Raw genomic sequence first — 17,221 nt, 5'->3', positions numbered from 1 at the left:
TCGCGGCCAGGCCGCGGCCGACAGGTGAAGCTCTTAAAGGGGCCGCGGCCCCGCGGCGGCCGCGGCGCGACGACCTCCGGGCGCTCCCTCCCCGGGGCCGCCGCCACCTCCCAGAGTGCGGGGCCATGAGGCGGCCGCGGCCGGTGGCGGGGGCCCGTGGGGCTGCAGCATGAGCGGTCCTTGCCTGGGGCTGCGCAGGGCCGGGGTCCTGCTGTCCTTGGGCGCCGCCGCCCTCTTGCTGTTGCTGCTGCCGCGGGGGCAGCGCCCCGCCGTGCCCCGTCCGCCGCCCGCCGCCGGGCCCAGTGCTGCCCCGCCGCATCGCGCGGGCCCCGAAGGCTCTGCCGGAGCGCCGGGCGGCGGGGCCGGGGCCGGCGGCCTTGGAGGAGGCCTCGAGGGTAGCCCGCAGCTTGCGCGGAGGGGCCGCCTCCGGGCTGCCGGCAGCTCGGCCAGGGAGAGCCTAGAGCTGAAGGACATCTTTATTGCGGTGAAGACCACGAGGAAATACCATAAGAGCCGGCTGGACTTGCTCCTCCAAACCTGGATCTCCCAGGCGAGGGGACAGGTGAGACTTTGCCAGCGGGCAGAGACAGCCGGGAGCCTCGGCCCGGCGCTTTGCAGGAGAGTGCTCACTCTCACGGAGTTTTTTCTTACTTCTGTTAAAAGCGACTTTCTTTGTAAGACTGTGGAAGGTCGTCTTATATAAACGGTTGGTGGGAGCATGCTTCCGAAAGTTCGTTGCTGATTAAGCCAGTTAAGCAGATGTAACTGCTGATTTTTGTGTGACTGTGGAAAGTGTTTTTATGGTAGTGAAAAATTTCTGATAATGATGCATCTAAACTGATATTTTGGACTAAGTAGTTCAGCCACCTAAGTTTTTCTGTAGAACGTAAAATTTGTTCCCTTGTTTCAGAATTCCAGTTCGTTCGAGTATATTAATGGAATTTTTGTCTAGCAGTTGGGACAAGGCAGTGTTAACCACCTGCCACTTCCCACCCTGAACTTGCATTCTTTCTTCTTAACCTGCTTGACAGCTGTGGATGATTCCTAGCCAGAGAAAGGAGGTAGTACCAAAAAATACCAAAATCCTTTCTGTCTTGAAATCAGTTGTCTGTATCCTGAGACAAGGAGGGTAAAATACAGCCTGCTTTATTGAAATGGCACTTTTTTTTTGGTTTGTAATGAAAAAAATGTAACAAATAAGGCAGGGGTTGAAGTTGATGCACCCCTACTCCCTCCCCCATTCCAGTGGATACTGTGAAACAAACTACCAAGACGGACAAAACATTCTGAATTCTGACTGAAACTGAGCAAATTTAAAATTAGGATCTGAAGTTCTTAAATGTGGACACACCATTTTTGTCTCCCACAGACATTTATATTCACGGACTGGGAGGATCGGGAGCTACGCCTGAAAGCAGGTGAGCTGTGTAGCAGCATAGGTGCATACTGTCTATTATTAACTGAGTTTTGTTTCTTTCATACTTTCTAAGAAGTCCTTGTTTTGTGTTGTACAAGCAATTAGGGAAGTTAAGATGGGGAAAAGAGAGAAAATTTCTCCCTAACTGCCACCTGGACAAGATGCCTGGAACTTCCAGAATACTGGGTTCACCTTTGCACCCCCTTGCTTCTTGTTAGTATGCTTAAGTGTACGGGGTCCAAAGTTATAGTAGATATTTCCTTTGCGCATGTCTCACTGCACTATTTATATACCCCTGCTTCTTTTTATGCGCTCACAAAATTTTATGACCTCTTCAGCTTACATGCCAGATGGATAACCTGTGAGCCCTGCCTGTCCTGCAGTTTCTTCTCCATGTGTGCACCTCAGATGTACAGTATTAGTGCCAAATCTACACTTCTTTTGTGGTCTTTTTTTTTGATTACGCATATTTCTCAAACCTGAAAGGACTGATCTTTATTTTTCTAGGGGATCATGTGATCAACACCAACTGTTCTGCTGTCCATACCCGGCAAGCTCTCTGCTGCAAGATGTCTGTGGAATATGATAAATTCCTGGAATCTGGGCAAAAGTAAGTGAAACACATTGTTCTGATTGACTTTGTTTCTTCCAGTTCTGTACTTAAAGGAAACTTGAGTAACCATCTCTGTTCCAGTAAGGAATGCAGTATTAGCTAAAATGTAGGGATGAGTGCAGGAAAGGGAGCACAGCACAAAGCAATGTTTATAAACAAACATCATTTGAAAGGTGGAAAGGATTATAATCTAAGGGGGTTATTGATTTCAGCCTCTTTATAGACTTGGCATCTGTGGGTGCTTTTATCTTTCCTATTCTGTAATTTGGGACAATAAGAAATACTTTCTGCTCCAAGCCTGAAAGACTGTGACTCAGTTGTAAACCTATAACTAATTTCTTTGTCCCTATAACTTCTCTCTTTTTGTTTGAAGATGGTTTTGCCACGTGGACGATGACAACTATGTGAACCCTCGGACTCTCCTACATCTCTTGTCTGCATTCTCACACAGCCAGGATGTCTATGTGGGGCGACCGAGTCTGGACCATCCCATCGAAGCAGCTGACCATGTCCAAAGTGATGGATCAGTAAGCAAACTTTTTCAGTTTGTTTGAGAGACATCCTGATCTTCTAAGCCTTTAAAACCTTGACAATTCATTGATAGGCTTCTCCCACAAACCCAAGTAATTTAATCTGCAAGAAATGAACCTGGTGATGGTCATTTTCAGAGGCAGATTGCTGGGTTAAATGTACCTTCACTCTGTTGTATGCATATGTATGCACAAAGGAGGTTGTCTCTTGGATGGCTATCTGTTTCTGTTCCTTTACTCACATGTGCTGTAATCTCCCTCACACTGAGCTTAGTAGGGCCTCTCCGCCTTGACCTTACTTTAGTGGCTTTGGGGGCAGTGTTCCTTGTTTTAGGGCTTGATAGTTTGGCAGGTGTTCAAGGTGCTTTGTATTTTTTTTTGAGTGGAGTATCATACACATTGTCTTCCTTTTGAACCAACCTCATGCAGGTGACAAAAGCTTTTTGGCTAGATAAAGCATTTCCAATATAAAGTGGTTACGAGGTTTCCAAGAACCAGAAGCAAACATATGTCAATCACAAGATACAGCTTCTAAGGATAAAGTCCTAACCAGGTTGCCTGCACTGGCTGGTCTCTTTAAAGATGTATCAATCCTCCAGCCAGAAAGTCACTTATAAAGCAGCTTGTTAGGGAAGACTACACAACAAAACAGTCTCCTTGGAGACTATATATATATATACATCTATATGAGTTCCTATGGAGCCAATTCATATATATATATACACATGAACCTCCTTTGATATCCTCAGTAACACTGAGCTGGCTATGACCCTTACTTAAAATGAACAGGGGACATATAGAATTGGGTAGAAGTAGGACTATCATTTTGCATTTCACGTGTGTTACCTCTCTTATGCTAATTTGATTGTTCACCTGCTGTCTGTTTCAAGATAGTTTCATCTGAGAGATCAGCTAGCTGTGCTTTCAGCAGCCTAAACAAATAGGGATTCATCTGCAGCTTTGTTCTGGCTCAGATGTAGTATGTGATATTAAATAGAACCTTGAGTTCCCTTCCCTGCCCAGCCAGATTCAAAAAGCTGATTATCAGTAACTGTTATGTGTTTTTTTTTTAATTTTGGTCTTCAGAAGACAACTGTGAAATTCTGGTTTGCCACCGGTGGAGCTGGGTTCTGTATCAGCCGAGGTCTTGCCCTGAAGATGAGTCCCTGGGCTAGGTAAGCACTGCTCCTAGCTGAGCTCCGTCAGTACACGTTTGGGAGGCTTTAAAACACATTTTGGCTTGTCTCCTTTGCTCTCTGTCACAGCCTGGGCAATTTCATTAGTACTGCAGAAAGAGTGCGTCTTCCTGACGACTGCACTATTGGCTACATCATCGAAGGGCTGCTGGAGGTAAAGCTGCTACACAGCCCGTTGTTCCATTCCCACCTGGAAAATCTGCAGAGACTGCAAGGCGAGTCTGTGCTGCAGCAGGTAGGGCTATGCCTCCTCTCCTGTTCTTATAATTACACTTCAGTCTGATCAGAAAGAATACTCTGCGTAGACTTAGCATTCTTCAGCGAAGAAAGATGTCTACAGACTCAGAGCTGTGTCCTGTTCAATACCTTCATTGAGGTAAAAAGTGCAGTTTCATCCAGGCCAGCTAGGTCATATAGCTGTCGCCTCCTTTGGGGACACATTCTGTTACATGAAGCCTAGGTAGGGTGTTCCCCATGTCCTTCTAAACCCTGACTTTTTGTGTGGAGCAGTAGCAGAAGGTGTAGAAGTTTGCTAAGTAGTCTTCCTGGTTTTACCTAAGAAAATTTCAGTCTTAATTCATGCTGTTCAAAAAGGCAGCTACACAAGTACTTCTTCAGTACCTAAGACTTAATTAAATGTTTGATCATTTTTAAGAATCATTTGTCTGAATCTCAAGAAACTTTAAAAGTTGCTTCTGAAAAATCAAGTTGTTTTTTAATTGCTAGGGTACACTTTTACCTCCCGGGCAGCAGATGGAGCCACAAGGCCATCCAGCAGTGTTGCCTGCATCACACTGGCACACTTGGCATCATAAGTAAACGGGAGTGTGGTTTTGCCTCTGCATGCTGTGAGGTTATGTTTTTTTGGCATCTGTATCAGGCAGCAGAAATGTGCACTTGGGGCCAAATTACATGGTGATGTCATCTCCCTTCAGGTTAGTGAATCTGACTGTAGCATGAATACATTGTTTCACTGGTTCCAGGAGATAAAGACAGCTAACCCAAAACCCGGGAAATGTACAGTTATAAAGAAAACATAAGTCTTTTTGTATGTGACACCTGAAAAATTCCTAACGCAGTGCTTGTGTGGAGGAACAACCCTCATCTGGGGTTCCAAAGATATGAATTTTGTTACAGATTTGAAACATGACAATCCTTTCCGTGCCATTTAACATGCAAATATTTATATTTTCCCCCATGCTAAAGTATTGCAGACTTCAGGCAATGTCTGGTGAGGATGAACGTGTTATTTAATGAAGGTACAGACAGTAGCAGGATTAATATCCTTACAAAGCTTACAATTGAAACTCATCTTGTCCTTGAGGGCAATGCAACTTTCAGATCTTCTGTGTATTCTCCCACATTGCCCTTAGTGCCATTCAGCGCCGATGTTGCTTATGTCAGAACTAACTGCTGTCCTCCAAATGTGATCCATGTTCAGATTAGACAGCATCTTCAGAGACTTTCTTGGTACCTCATTAACAATCCTTCCATCTCCACCCTGGTTTTCTGCATTAGTGTTACAAGTTCTGAATACTTACTTGTTTTTACAGGTAACCCTGAGTTACGGTGACCCTGAGAACAAACACAATGTTGTGAGTGTGGGAGGAGTGTTTGGCCTTCAGCAAGATCCAACCCGGTTAGTGTCCGTTTCCAAAACAAGATCTCCCTACCTTGTTCATGTTTGTCATCTGTAAGATGATCAGACCCACTAATGGGGGTTATTTTCTCATGTCAGCTCTTGTTACTATGCCAAAAGCATGTAGACCCACCCTCTGCTCCATCAGATTGCTGCACATGCAATGTTAGTATGTTCCATGTATGGAGAATTCCAATCTAATGCTGGTTTTTTTTTCTTTCTTTCTTTCTTTCTTTTAATATAGATTTAAATCTGTCCATTGTCTGCTTTATCCTGACACTATTTGGTGCCCTGCTAAGAAGATGTCATAATTCTTGACCAGCACTGAGAACTGTGTCTTAGCTAGTTTGCATAAGGCAGGAATTGTGGAGTTTCTTGGGATAGCCTTCTTCTTCTGGGAGACAACCAGTTGTATTTATAAAGGAGGTAGACAGATTCTGTTTAGAAAAGCAGTAAGGTGTGGTTTGTTCAGCTGCAGCCTGGGACATTCCAAGAAGAATGTTTGTTCTTTTGTCTAGTGGCTCTTCATAAGATGATCACAGTCCTGTCTGTATGAGTCACTTCACACTTTCATCTGATATCATGTGAACCTGTGCTTGGACACATCTGAGGCAAATGCAGTACTGGGAGTGAGAATGTTCTTCCTACCCTTAGGGGTTGTTAGAAGCCACTGTCTTGAAGCTGGAGTGCTAGAGCAGACTGTAGTCCCCATGGTGACAAGAGAAGGGAAGTTTTCACTCATCTTTCTTGGGAACAGAATTATTTAAGAGCTTCTGTGGCCTGCCAGATTAACATTCCAATGGGCCAGAATACAGAAGTCCTGGAATCACTAGGGTAAACAAGGCTGAAAGACTTTCTCATGAGAAAACCCTGTATGAGGGTAAGCTTACTGAGGACTGGATAAGTTGCTTACAATGTACATTCTCCCCTGTCATCCATGTGTACCTCCTGTGGAGGTAATTGTCCAACCTGGCTCTCATGCCAACTGAATCGCAATGGTTGATGATTATGATCTATTCCCTTGATTTTGATATTGAAGAAATATTAAGTCTGATAAGATGGTAATTGTTCCTCCCACTTGGCCAGTAGTTGGTCAACGTGATTTGGAGAAGCTTGTGCTGGCAACACACGCCCTGTTTCTGAAACAGTGTGAGGAGGGAGGAATACTGAGTAGGGTTTTGATGGTATCATTTGAGGACCTGTAATTGTATGACCATGTTTACTTCTTCAGATAATCTTTTAATTACCATAAAGTCAAGATCAGTGTTCCGTTTTTACTCCTTAATATTTCAACAAATAGTTCATGCAGTCACTAAAAGGAGATTACACGCTCACAAGCAGAAGTTCAGTATTCTAGCAGTATCACCTGCTGCTGCTTTTTAAAGAAAGTAAACTTAGTTTTGAAAGTGGAAGGAATGGGCCTCCACGCGTTTACTTTTTTATTAGCCCGGACTTTGGCTATGTGCAAACCCTACCTGACCTGAAGAATACCTTAAAAAAATACCTTTGCAAAATCATTGTTTACTCTTGTACAAAATACTCGCTGGTTTACTGCTAGAGTATGAGGCCAAATTAAGGGAAGAATAATGGAATGCCATTGTATGGTCTGGAGCTGTGATTACTGGCCTGATTGTGGACCTAGCAGAAGTTTCAGGTTTCTAAATGGCCGTGCTTAACTGTACTGTGGGCTTCAGCTAGTTATTTAACTTCCTGGCAAATGCCTGTAGTGTATTCAAGTAGTGTATTCACTTAGCACAGGTGTCAGCCTCCTGAAATACACCGTGTTCCCTGCATTTTAACAGACCTTTCAGTGTTTACCTCAATACATTGTCTTCTTTGCATGTTTTTAGGTAGTTCCACTGAGGAGCAAACAAGCTGACTGCTACTTACTACAGTCCTGCAGTTCATTTTTGTATTTCTCCTTTCTATCGTGTACTAAGGTACAGATGAAGTATGGAAATAAGAAAGCTACAGGGAGCTGGATCAAAGCCCACCTAGCACACTGGCTGTTCCATAATGGGCTGTCACTGTTACAGGTGTGCTTGTCACAGGAAACAGAAGAGTATTTGTGGAATAGTAGGTTCTACCTCTTTATTAGGTCTTCTGCTAACTAGAATCAAGGCATCCTGTGGTTTAATTATTTGTCATTAATAGTTCTGAAGGTTCTTGCTATCCATTATTTTTTTTAAAAAACACTTGTTAGGTTTTTTGTTTTAGTGTCCTGTAGCAGAAAACTGTGAAACTTCATGAGCTCTTGAGATGATTTTGTCTTCAAGCACTGCTTCTGAACTCTTCTGTTGGAACTTTTCTTCCCCTCCCACTAGAAGCAGCCTCCTGTAAAATGATACAGACCAAGCAAGGACTGGGCAGCAATTGTGCCAAACTGCAGTTTAAAAATTACAACAGTTTATATTCATGGCAGCAAAACTAAACGGTGGAAGTTTCACACTGTGGTCACTGGTCACACCAAGTGTGCCAAAGAGGCAGTGCCCTCAAAGCTGGGAGCAGGTTTATGGAACTTAAAAAGGACCATGTTCTCTTGGAGGGCAACAGGAAATGGTTCAGTATGTTTAGGCTCATTCCAAGGTTTCGTGTGTTGAGAATACAGTAAGCTGTGTGGATCTATCAGGACACAGCTTTTTTATCAAACTACTTTTTCATACATAAAGTGACTCTATAAAATAAATATTTAAATATGTCAAAGGCTATGTTTTGTCATATTTCTTTGCAAGTTCTCTGCATCAAAAATGGACCATAAACCCCCTAATCCAGAAAACTATGCCCTCATGTTAGGCTGCTGTGATGCCAAGGGCCAAAAAGGGTTCAAAGACTAGGATGTGGAGAAGAGAGATGGATGAGAAAAATCCTTGTAGCTGCTTCTTCAGAGTACAGTCAAAGAATTGCGATAACGAGGATTTTAATTGTCATCTTCAACAGCGCTTTCGAGGGGGCAGAGCTGGCAGGTCTTTTTTATCAGACTCTAAATTAAAGTCTCAAACGATACTTCAGTCAAGGGTGAGAGCCACGAAACGTCACCTGTGCGTGCGCGTCTTGCTGGCTGAGCCTGGAGCCCGGCGCTGCGGTCCCTCGGCCCGCCCCATGGGGCCGCCCCGCCCCGGCCACAGTCCGGCCGAAACATGGAGCCGCATCTCAGCTTCCGCGGACGGCGGGCCCTGGTGACCGGGGCCGGCAAAGGTGACGGCGGGCGGAGGGCCGGGGGCAGGGGCCGGGCCGGAGCGAGTCTGACGTCGCGTCCCCGCAGGCATCGGTCGCGCCGTGGCCGCGGCGCTGAGCAGGGCCGGGGCCCGCGTGACCGCGCTGAGCCGAACGGCGGCGGACTTGGAGAGCCTGAGGCGGGAGGTACCGGCCCCCTCCCCCTGCCCCCAACCCCGCACCGCGCCCCCGGGCTCGCTCGCGGCCTCCCGCCCACCGCGGCCGTCCTCGCCGCAGTGCCCGGGCATCGAGACGCTGTGCCTGGACCTGGCGGACTGGGAGGCTGTTGAGGCGGTGGTGGGCGCGGCGGGGCCGTTCGAGCTGCTGGTTAACAACGCGGCGGTGGCGGAGCTGCAGCCGTTCCTGGAGGTGACGCGCTCGGCCCTGCAGCGGTGAGTGCCCGGCCCCGGCCCCCAGGCGGGTTCCGCACCGGAGCGCAGCTCCACGGGGAGCTCCGGGGCCGAGGATGCCCGCCAAGGCGTCACAAAGCTGTGAACGTCAAAAACGGCGGCAGAGCTTTCCAGAAAAGGTGTTATTACGGGGGAAGCAGCTGGAAAGAACAAAGAGCAGCTGGTATACAGACGCCAGACAGGCTGACGTGCACACTTCCAGCAATGCCCGGAGTTGGTTGATTGTTACTGCATGTCGTTTTTCTTCAGTGTCTTTTCGTTCTTTACCATCATCACCCTTCTTTCACCCCTTAAACAGCAAAAGGAAGCAAAGCACTGGCTCCTACATCCATTTCTAAAAGTAGCCAGAACCTGCAGTGGCACGTCCAGAATGGTGCAGCACACCTGCCATCCCACTGGCATGGGAGGAGAGTGCCTTTGCTGCTCATCAAATTCAGAGCTTCCAGTCTAGTTCCAGCTTAGTTAAATTGAAAGGCAGCTGTTGCTAAGATAATTAAGAAATAGAGACAACAAAGCCAGGTAAGGAAGCAAAAAATGGTCATGATGGGAAGTTAAATTTGCTAACTACAATAACATGACATCTTTTTTCTCTGAAAAGCTCAAGTTTTGTTGTGAATACACTTTAGGATACAGGCTATCTTGAGTACACGTCCTTCTGAGAAAATGGATCGTGCTGTGTCCCTATGTTAAAAGTGGCTGTTGAAAATCTGTAATAAAGGGTTGTGAGTAGAACATAAAATGTACAGATTCTACCAATATCATTCTGCAGAAATGGCAGACGGAAGCCCAACAGGAAGCATGATGTGGCAAACAGAAGAAATACAGCCTCTACCCACCTTACAGCAGCTTGGCTGTATAAATCTGTGTGAAGCGTTTGCTTGACCTAAGAGACATCTGCCCTGGCTGAGGCCCAGGGCTCTGTTTAAATTTTGACAGAGGAATTCCATTAGGCTGCATAAGAGCAGAGTCCTGTGTAAAATGTGCCTGATGCACGCCTGCACCTCCCCACACACTGACAGGCTTGCAGCCAATGGATGGTTCCAGTTCATTGCTGAGATCCTACGTGACCATTCTGGCTCTCCTGACAACCTGGCATTTCTGTCCATGTCCTGATTATAACCAGTGTTTCCAAGAGACCAGGAGCACTTGTCCTCTGCTGCCTCCCAAAACATCTCAGTGGGCTGGGCTACAACCACTCTGTAATTTAAATTTGATTTATTTGTAGGTCTCTCGATGTGAATTTTGGGGCTGTGCTTCATGTTTCCCAGGTGAGGAAGAACTGTCACTACAGCTGCCTCTATGAATAGCAGTGACTAAACTGTTGAACATAGCAGGGGTATGGGTCAACTGTGGGGGCTTAAAGGACTGCAGTCCAAAGTCAGTCCGACAAACTACATGTGCAACCCCTTCATGCTCTTGCTTTGACTCTCTTGTAAGCAGGAGGCAGTGAGGACTGGCTTCCTCCAGATACTTTTATTCTTTGGTCTACCATAATAGCCCAGAAAGATTCCTATGGAGTGAAATAATGATTTCTCTTGTTAGGATTCTGGCATTCCTTTTTTTTTTTTTCCCTCTCCTCCCCCCTCCCAGCTAGTTGCTCGGCAGATGATTGCACAGGGGCTGCAAGGGGCTATTGTGAACGTCTCCAGCCAGGCATCGAAGCGAGCGCTACGGGACCATGCTGTTTACTGTGAGTGTGTGCAGCTCTAGCAGTGCCTCTCTGTTTCAACCAGCTGGAGACCCATGGTCACCAAGCTGCTGGCTGCCAGTTTTGGGCAGTGAAATACCTGCGTGTTCCAGACCAGGTGCTATGCAGTTAAATACCCCCTCTTCTTCCCTTCTCTTAAAGGTTCCACAAAAAGTGCTTTGGATATGCTGAGCAAAGTAATGGCAATGGAACTGGGACCCCACAAGGTAGGAGTCTTGAGAGGAAAGTGTGAAAGCTGAACCTGAGCACAACCACAGCAGTTGGGTTAGACTGTTTGTTGCTCCTGGTCCCAGATTAGGGTGAACACCGTGAACCCCACCGTGGTTATGACTGACATGGGAAGAATTAACTGGAGCGACCCTCAGAAAGCTGCTGCCATGATTAATCGGATTCCCCTGGGAAAGTTTGCAGGTCAGTGATGTAGGTCTGGCCCTAGGCTGTGCTCCCGTGTTTTCTCCAAGCCTTCCTTCTCACTGACATCATAGACAGAAGTTGCTGATTTTTGGTCAAAGTGATAGCTGTGCTGGAATACCTTTTGGCTGAATTCCTGCAGTATTTGATCAGGACAGGATTAGAATCAACCCTCCTCTCCCTTTTTCTACAGCCTCCTCATCTTGGGACAGGTGAAATGAAATTACTCAATTGTTCATAAACCTGACTGGGTGTTTGCTGTGACCTAAGCACCATTTGGTCACACGGACACTTTGATGTCCAACTCTCAGCCACACTGTCCCAGACACTTCATCAAGCACTGTTTGAAGGCAGAAACACTTCCTGGCTCTAATCACCTATAGAGGTCAAAGGCAGACCTTCTTCGGTGTTTGTTTTTCTGGTACTATTTGAGGTGGGCATCAGATTTTCTCTGTGTTTGATTGCAGAGGTGGATGATGTGGTGAACAGCATTCTCTTCCTACTGAGTGACAAGAGTGCTATGACAACTGGCAGCTCACTGATGATTGATGGGGGCTTTCTTGTCTCCTAAGATGACACCTGTGTTTCACACCTAGCCTCAATTTTCATATGAATACTGCCTCGATGTAAACTGGATAGAAAACAATTATAGAGACTTCTTGCTGGAGGGGCAGGAGGGCTGAAGCCTGTATTAGAAGTGAGGCAGAAAATGAAGCTGCAAGGCTGCTATATAATAAAGCTCACATACATCTTCATGGAGAATGTTTATTGCACCAAATAAGGTTTTTATCTTGTCACTCTACAGGATGATTAGAAATTGGACCTTTCTTCCAACCCTGTTCCCCCCCACAACCCTTCAGAAGCTCTCCCTGTTCCATCTAAATCCAGAGTCAGTCTGCATTTTCTGTGGGAAGGGAAAGAAATTAGCAGACTCCTCATTGCTTCCTTTGTTGTCTTTAGTAGGAAAAACAAAAACAAACAAACAAAAAACAAACAAACAAAAAAAACCCCCGCAAACAAACAAAAAAAAAAAAAAGGAAAAAAAAAAAAGAGGCAACAAAACCAGCCCTGCTCTGCAGAGACTGGATTTCAGGGGGAGGCCCTGCTAAAGACTAATAGAGGGGAGCAGCACCATGTAGGGTGTGCACAGACAAAAAGGCAAATGCATTGATTGCACAGAGCTGTTGCACTCACAGAGTTCGGCTAGTACCCAATAAAGCACCTAATGATTCATTTTTCAGCTTCTCATTTACATTGACCCTTTACAGGGCTGGTTATGATTTAACAGTCTCAGGAACATTCTGCTAGAGCACCAGTTTGTTGACTGTTAGCCACAACAGGCTGGATAAGGAGACTACCACCCTCCCAGCTATTCTTGTCTTTCAGCACCATTGAAATCTGCTCCCTCCCCACTCCACCAGGATGTTCACCACCTCTTTCACCTGCAGGCTGAAAACAGGTGTTTCCAGAACAGGATGGATGTCTCAGCCCTTTCCACCTGGAGTTCAGGAGAGCCAAAACAGCTTGTTACCCGAAGGAGCGACCTTGCCTTCCCCACTGTACCTCCCCTGGGGGCTGTATAGTCCCCAGCTGGTCTCCTGTCCCCACTGCCCCTTCACATCAACACTGACGTTAAATCAAAGAGACATTTAAAAAACACTGACTTCGTACATGATGAAGGGCCCTACACATCCCAGCCCCCTTCAGAAACACCCAGCTTAATATGCAATCTGTCACAGGATGACAGCATGCTGAGCTAACACCTAGGCCACAGGCCTCAAAACATGGTACACTTTTTGCCAGGCTTCTTCACAGGTGGTGGGCACAGCACAGCCCGGATGGCTTCATCAAACACCGTCTTCAAGCCCCGCTGTGTCAGGGCAGAGCATTCAAGGTACTTTACCGACCCTGGGGAAAGAGAGCTCCAGCTCAACCACTCCACTTCTAGCACCATACACTGTCCCTCACCCACTCACAAAGTTCAATGCCACTGACATCTGCCTGCTCATGAGACTCACCAATCTCCCGAGCCATGGCCAAGCCTTGGGGATAGGTGATGGGGGCCAGTTTCTTATCACGTAACCTTTCAATGGTGTCCTTATCATCCCTCAAGTCCAGCTTGGTGCCCACCAGAATAATAGGTGTATTTGGGCAATGGTGTCGGACCTCAGGGTACCACTGAAACAGAGGCACGATAAAAAAAAAGTGGTTACAGGAGCGGCCATAACCATGAGGATGCATTCCTACTATTGGGAATTAAGAGGTTTACTGCTGACATGGTGGCAACACCTGAACAGGATACTGCTGCCTACAGTTCTAATATGCTCTGCAAAAAGAGACTAGTGCAGATATAATAGTGAAGGCACTGAGACACAGAATCCTGACAGACACTGCCAGTCAACTTTGCACACAGTGCTTCCCTTAACTGTATTTTAGCTTCTGAAGACATCCCTTATCTTAAAATAGAGATTCAGAAAGGAAGTAACTTAGCCAAAGAAGTCATGAATAAACAGCAGGCCCCACTTAAAACCTGCAGACTATGACTTTTCCCTCACTAAAACATTACTGCTTGAAGTTTTGGGCTTGTAGGTGTGATGCTGGGTGGGGCAGGGAGCATCACTGGTTCTTCCCTTCTACTGTTTCACCCAAAAAGGAGAATACTTTACCTTAGCTCTGACATTCTCAAAGGAGGCTGGACTCACAAGGGAGAAGCAGATCAAGAAAACATCCTGTGCAGAAACAAGAGGGTCAACTGTGCAGAAAGAAACAGGTAGAGAGTGTAGGGAGGCTGCAGAGGGAGCCTGAGAAAGGACAACCTCCTTCCACAAGCAATGACTGCTGTGGCTTTAAGGAATTCTTCCCCATCAAAGGTGTTTAATTCAGAGAGAGAAGGAATGGACCCTGAGTGTATGATTACATCTTTCACAATGCTGGACTCTGCACGTTAAGAGCCTGAGGCCTCAAACATCTTAACAGCACTAAGGGCTTCACCAGCAGCACAGCTGCTTAGGAACTGCTACACCCAGAAACATTCCAAGGGCAGCCCAATGGGGATCTATCCTAGTGAGAAAGAAAGAAATATGGAACTGGCTAAGCTGCACAGCAGCCCTGCAGCATTCCTTTTACTTGAGCCTCCCTGGGGCACCCATAAATCTTCAAAGACCACTACAAAGAAGAGACTAGAACAGGACAATCTCCTGGGAGAAAAATCAGCTGTGATACTTCTTGAACAACCAGAATTATGGGTGTAGCTGCAGGAACTCAGACTTTCCTCAGAGGAAAGAAGCATGCCTGTCCTTGGAAGCCACCCTGTTGCTGAGAGGGAGCAGTCACAAGCCAGTCCAAGCCCAGCACTCACCGTTTGTGGATAAGAAAGAGGCCGCAGTCTGTCATAGTCTTCTTGCCCTGCTGTATCCCAGAGGCCCAGGTTCACTGGCTTTCCATCTACCATCACATTGGCAGAATAATTATCAAACCTGCCAATGAGGAGTCCCCATCAGTGACAATTCTGTGGTGACCTTCACATCTCTATACGGAATTCAAAGGGGCAGTGAATCAGGAAAGGATACTGCAGCACAGTTTCAGTGGGGCAGTCTGCCTTCCTCACACACACAGCCACAGCATCATCCTTACCTGTCAAATTCACAGTCTGATTTGCAACAGCCACCTCCTCACATACAAACCCAACTTTTACACACATATGCATACATATAAAAAAGCAACAGAAGCCTAAGGCCATTACTTACACAGTGGGAATGTATTCTCCAGGAAAGGCATTTGTGGTGTAACTGATCAGCAAGCAGGTCTTCCCTACAGCTCTGCAGAGGGTAAGAGTGACAAACATAAAGAAGGGTACATAAAGCATGGAGCACGAAGGCAATATAACTCAACCTTCCCCCACCAAAAACACATGGTGAGGTAAAAAGTTACCATGTGAGAAAACAAACCTGTTGCAGGCTGGAATTCCCTAGTTGTCACACTCATGGCCTGAACTCAAAAGGTGAACCTTGCCTGAGCACTTCCTAACCCTGTTCTCTGCCACTCCTTTTCCCTACCCATTCAGCCCTCAGCAAGACATCAGTTAAAACACAGTTTCTCCACAAACCACGAAGGAATAAATTGGGGTTGTGCGCTGGGCTAAACAGATGCAAAATTGATAAACTCAGGTTAAAAAACATGCAACAATGCAGAATTCTGCAAGCTCCTCAAATACAGGAGTTCAGTATCAATAAATACATAGAAGAAAAAGTAAGAATCCATAAACAAAAATGGACTTTAAAATTGACCACTGTCAGTTTGGAAAAAGATTAGTCAAGAAGGATAAAAATACAAGCTTAGGGCTTTGCTGAAGGTTGCTGGGATTGGTCAGCCCAGCAGTGGCAGCTTGTAAGGGCCAGGCCAGGCCTGGCTGGCAACAGCAGAAGTACACGGACTTCAAAAAGTCCTGCAGATTTCCTAACAGAGAGCTTCACTGTAAGAACAGAGAAGTACCAGCAGTGTGAACACGCTCTTTATCATGGAGAAAGTTGTGAACTGCAGACAACCTTCCAGAAAAAGACTGTGAGTGCCAGTGAAAGCTGGCTGTGAGGTGCCTGGGTGAAGCTGAATAGCTAGCAGAAATTGGAATCCCCTACCCAGTTCTGGAGCCAGACTGACATAAGAGAGGACATCAGAATAGAGAAAGAGAGTTGTCAGTCCCCTCCACGCACTAGGATGACAGAAAGCACAGAGAGAATGAACTACTATTACAGTTTTTCCTCTGGATTAGATCCCCTCTGTCTGAGAAGAGAGAAGTTTTGTCATGAACTACTATATTGACCGGTCCAAATTTCCTCCTGAACTGGGATTTCTCTTTCCCACCAAACAGGGAAGCTTGTAATTCACAAAAACTGTGTACCTATGTGTTTCAAATTTCTTTTAGTCTGCACTGTTGGCTTGATCTTAAGACAAAACACATGACAGAAAACCTTGAGCTGAATTCCATTTCCAACATCCTGAGCTTCCAGTCACTCTTCTACCCTCTGCAATAAGACTGTGCTTTTTCCTACTCCCTTATTTAGCCCTCACCAGATGGAACCTGGAAGGCTTCAGTGCAAATGTGTATTTGAAAGAGTGGCATGCATGAAACATGAGAATTCTAGTCCCTGTCTAAGACCAGTTCACATTTAGGTCTGAGCACCTCAGCTCTGTTCTTGCTGAGGTGATCAGAAAAGTAAACCAGATTTTTGAGGAAATATATGCAGGATGAGGTAGGAAGTTACAAAGAAGCATAAATCTAGTGTATGCCTGCATCTTGCAGGCAGATGTGTTCCCTAAAAAAGGTATTTAGGAAGAGCCTACAGAAAAAAAGCAAAAAGGGTGACAAGTAACACAGGGTGAAATCAGAAAGAGCAACGCATTTCACCTCAAAACAAACAACAAAAGGACATACGAAACCTGTGAACATCAAGATTTTCCGGAGGACTCTGTCAGTAATCAACCAGGTACAATGAAAAATAGCAAAAGACCGGCACCTAAATAAGACATCAAGGAGGCAAACGTAAAACCCAAGGGAAGCCTGTGTCTGCTACCCAGGCAGCACCCGAGTTCATGAACTAGGAAGGAGCAGGTCCCGCCGGGACCCAAGGGCGGCTCGTCCCGCCGGCCCCGCTCTCGCCGCCCCCGGCCCGGCCCCACCCGAGACAGGCCGGGCCGAGCCTCGCTGACTGGCGCGGGGCCTCCCGCCGGCAGAGCCGCTCTCCCGGGACGCAGGCCTGGCCCAGCCCTCCCTCCTCCCCTCGGCGCCGCCGGGCCCGTTTGGTGCGGGGGCCGGGGCGCGGCCGGAGCGGCCCCTGCCGCACTCACCCGTCTCCCACCACCACACACTTGATCGCCTGCATCTGCCCGCGATGGCGGCGCCGCGACTGCGCCGCAGTGACCGCCCGCGGGGTGGGGCGGGGCCGAGCCGCGCGCAGCCGGGCCGAGCCGAGCCGAACCGAGCGGAGCCGGGCCGAGCCGAGCGGAGCCGAGCCGGGCCCGTGTCTCCCGCCGGCCCCGCCCCCGCCGCGGGCCAGAGAAGCGGCGGCCCCGCCCCACGGAAGAAGC

The 17,221-nt window shown here is 47.0% G+C and overlaps 3 protein-coding genes across 5 annotated transcripts; 2 read left to right on the top strand and 1 right to left on the bottom strand.

The window, feature by feature from the left end:
- The first annotated feature begins 169 nt into the window (after positions 1-169).
- Positions 170-8,093, top strand: RFNG (RFNG O-fucosylpeptide 3-beta-N-acetylglucosaminyltransferase). The gene is made up of 8 exons (XM_062506280.1): positions 170-562; positions 1,370-1,418; positions 1,925-2,027; positions 2,404-2,557; positions 3,647-3,735; positions 3,826-3,991; positions 5,310-5,395; positions 5,640-8,093. Exons 1-8 carry the CDS (start codon positions 170-172, stop codon positions 5,704-5,706), a joined length of 1,107 nt encoding a protein of 368 aa, XP_062362264.1. The 3' UTR covers positions 5,707-8,093.
- A 421-nt stretch (positions 8,094-8,514) lies between these two features.
- On the top strand, positions 8,515-11,763 carry DCXR (dicarbonyl and L-xylulose reductase). The gene is made up of 8 exons (XM_062506090.1): positions 8,515-8,590; positions 8,658-8,755; positions 8,846-9,000; positions 10,244-10,286; positions 10,609-10,708; positions 10,868-10,932; positions 11,020-11,137; positions 11,605-11,763. Exons 1-8 carry the CDS (start codon positions 8,533-8,535, stop codon positions 11,706-11,708), a joined length of 741 nt encoding a protein of 246 aa, XP_062362074.1. The 5' UTR covers positions 8,515-8,532; the 3' UTR covers positions 11,709-11,763.
- A 125-nt stretch (positions 11,764-11,888) lies between these two features.
- On the bottom strand, positions 11,889-17,033 carry RAC3 (Rac family small GTPase 3). 3 transcript variants are annotated; one of them, XM_062506087.1, is made up of 6 exons: positions 16,982-17,033; positions 14,884-14,955; positions 14,492-14,613; positions 13,804-13,925; positions 13,156-13,315; positions 11,889-13,045 (listed from the first exon to the last, which is right to left on the bottom strand). In XM_062506087.1, exons 1-6 carry the CDS (start codon positions 17,014-17,016, stop codon positions 12,915-12,917), a joined length of 642 nt encoding a protein of 213 aa, XP_062362071.1. In that variant the 5' UTR covers positions 17,017-17,033; the 3' UTR covers positions 11,889-12,914. The 3 variants fall into 3 exon arrangements, with proteins under 3 accessions (XP_062362071.1, XP_062362073.1, XP_062362072.1); XM_062506089.1 differs by having other exon boundaries at positions 13,804-13,866; positions 14,496-14,613; XM_062506088.1 differs by lacking the exon at positions 16,982-17,033 and having other exon boundaries at positions 13,804-13,866; positions 14,496-14,613; positions 14,884-16,252.
- Positions 17,034-17,221: the final 188 nt, after the last annotated feature.

This window comes from Cinclus cinclus, chromosome 20 (assembly GCF_963662255.1).
Source record: "Cinclus cinclus chromosome 20, bCinCin1.1, whole genome shotgun sequence".
Taxonomy (NCBI): domain Eukaryota; kingdom Metazoa; phylum Chordata; class Aves; order Passeriformes; family Cinclidae; genus Cinclus; species Cinclus cinclus.
This window is presented reverse-complemented; position numbering and strand designations above follow the sequence as displayed.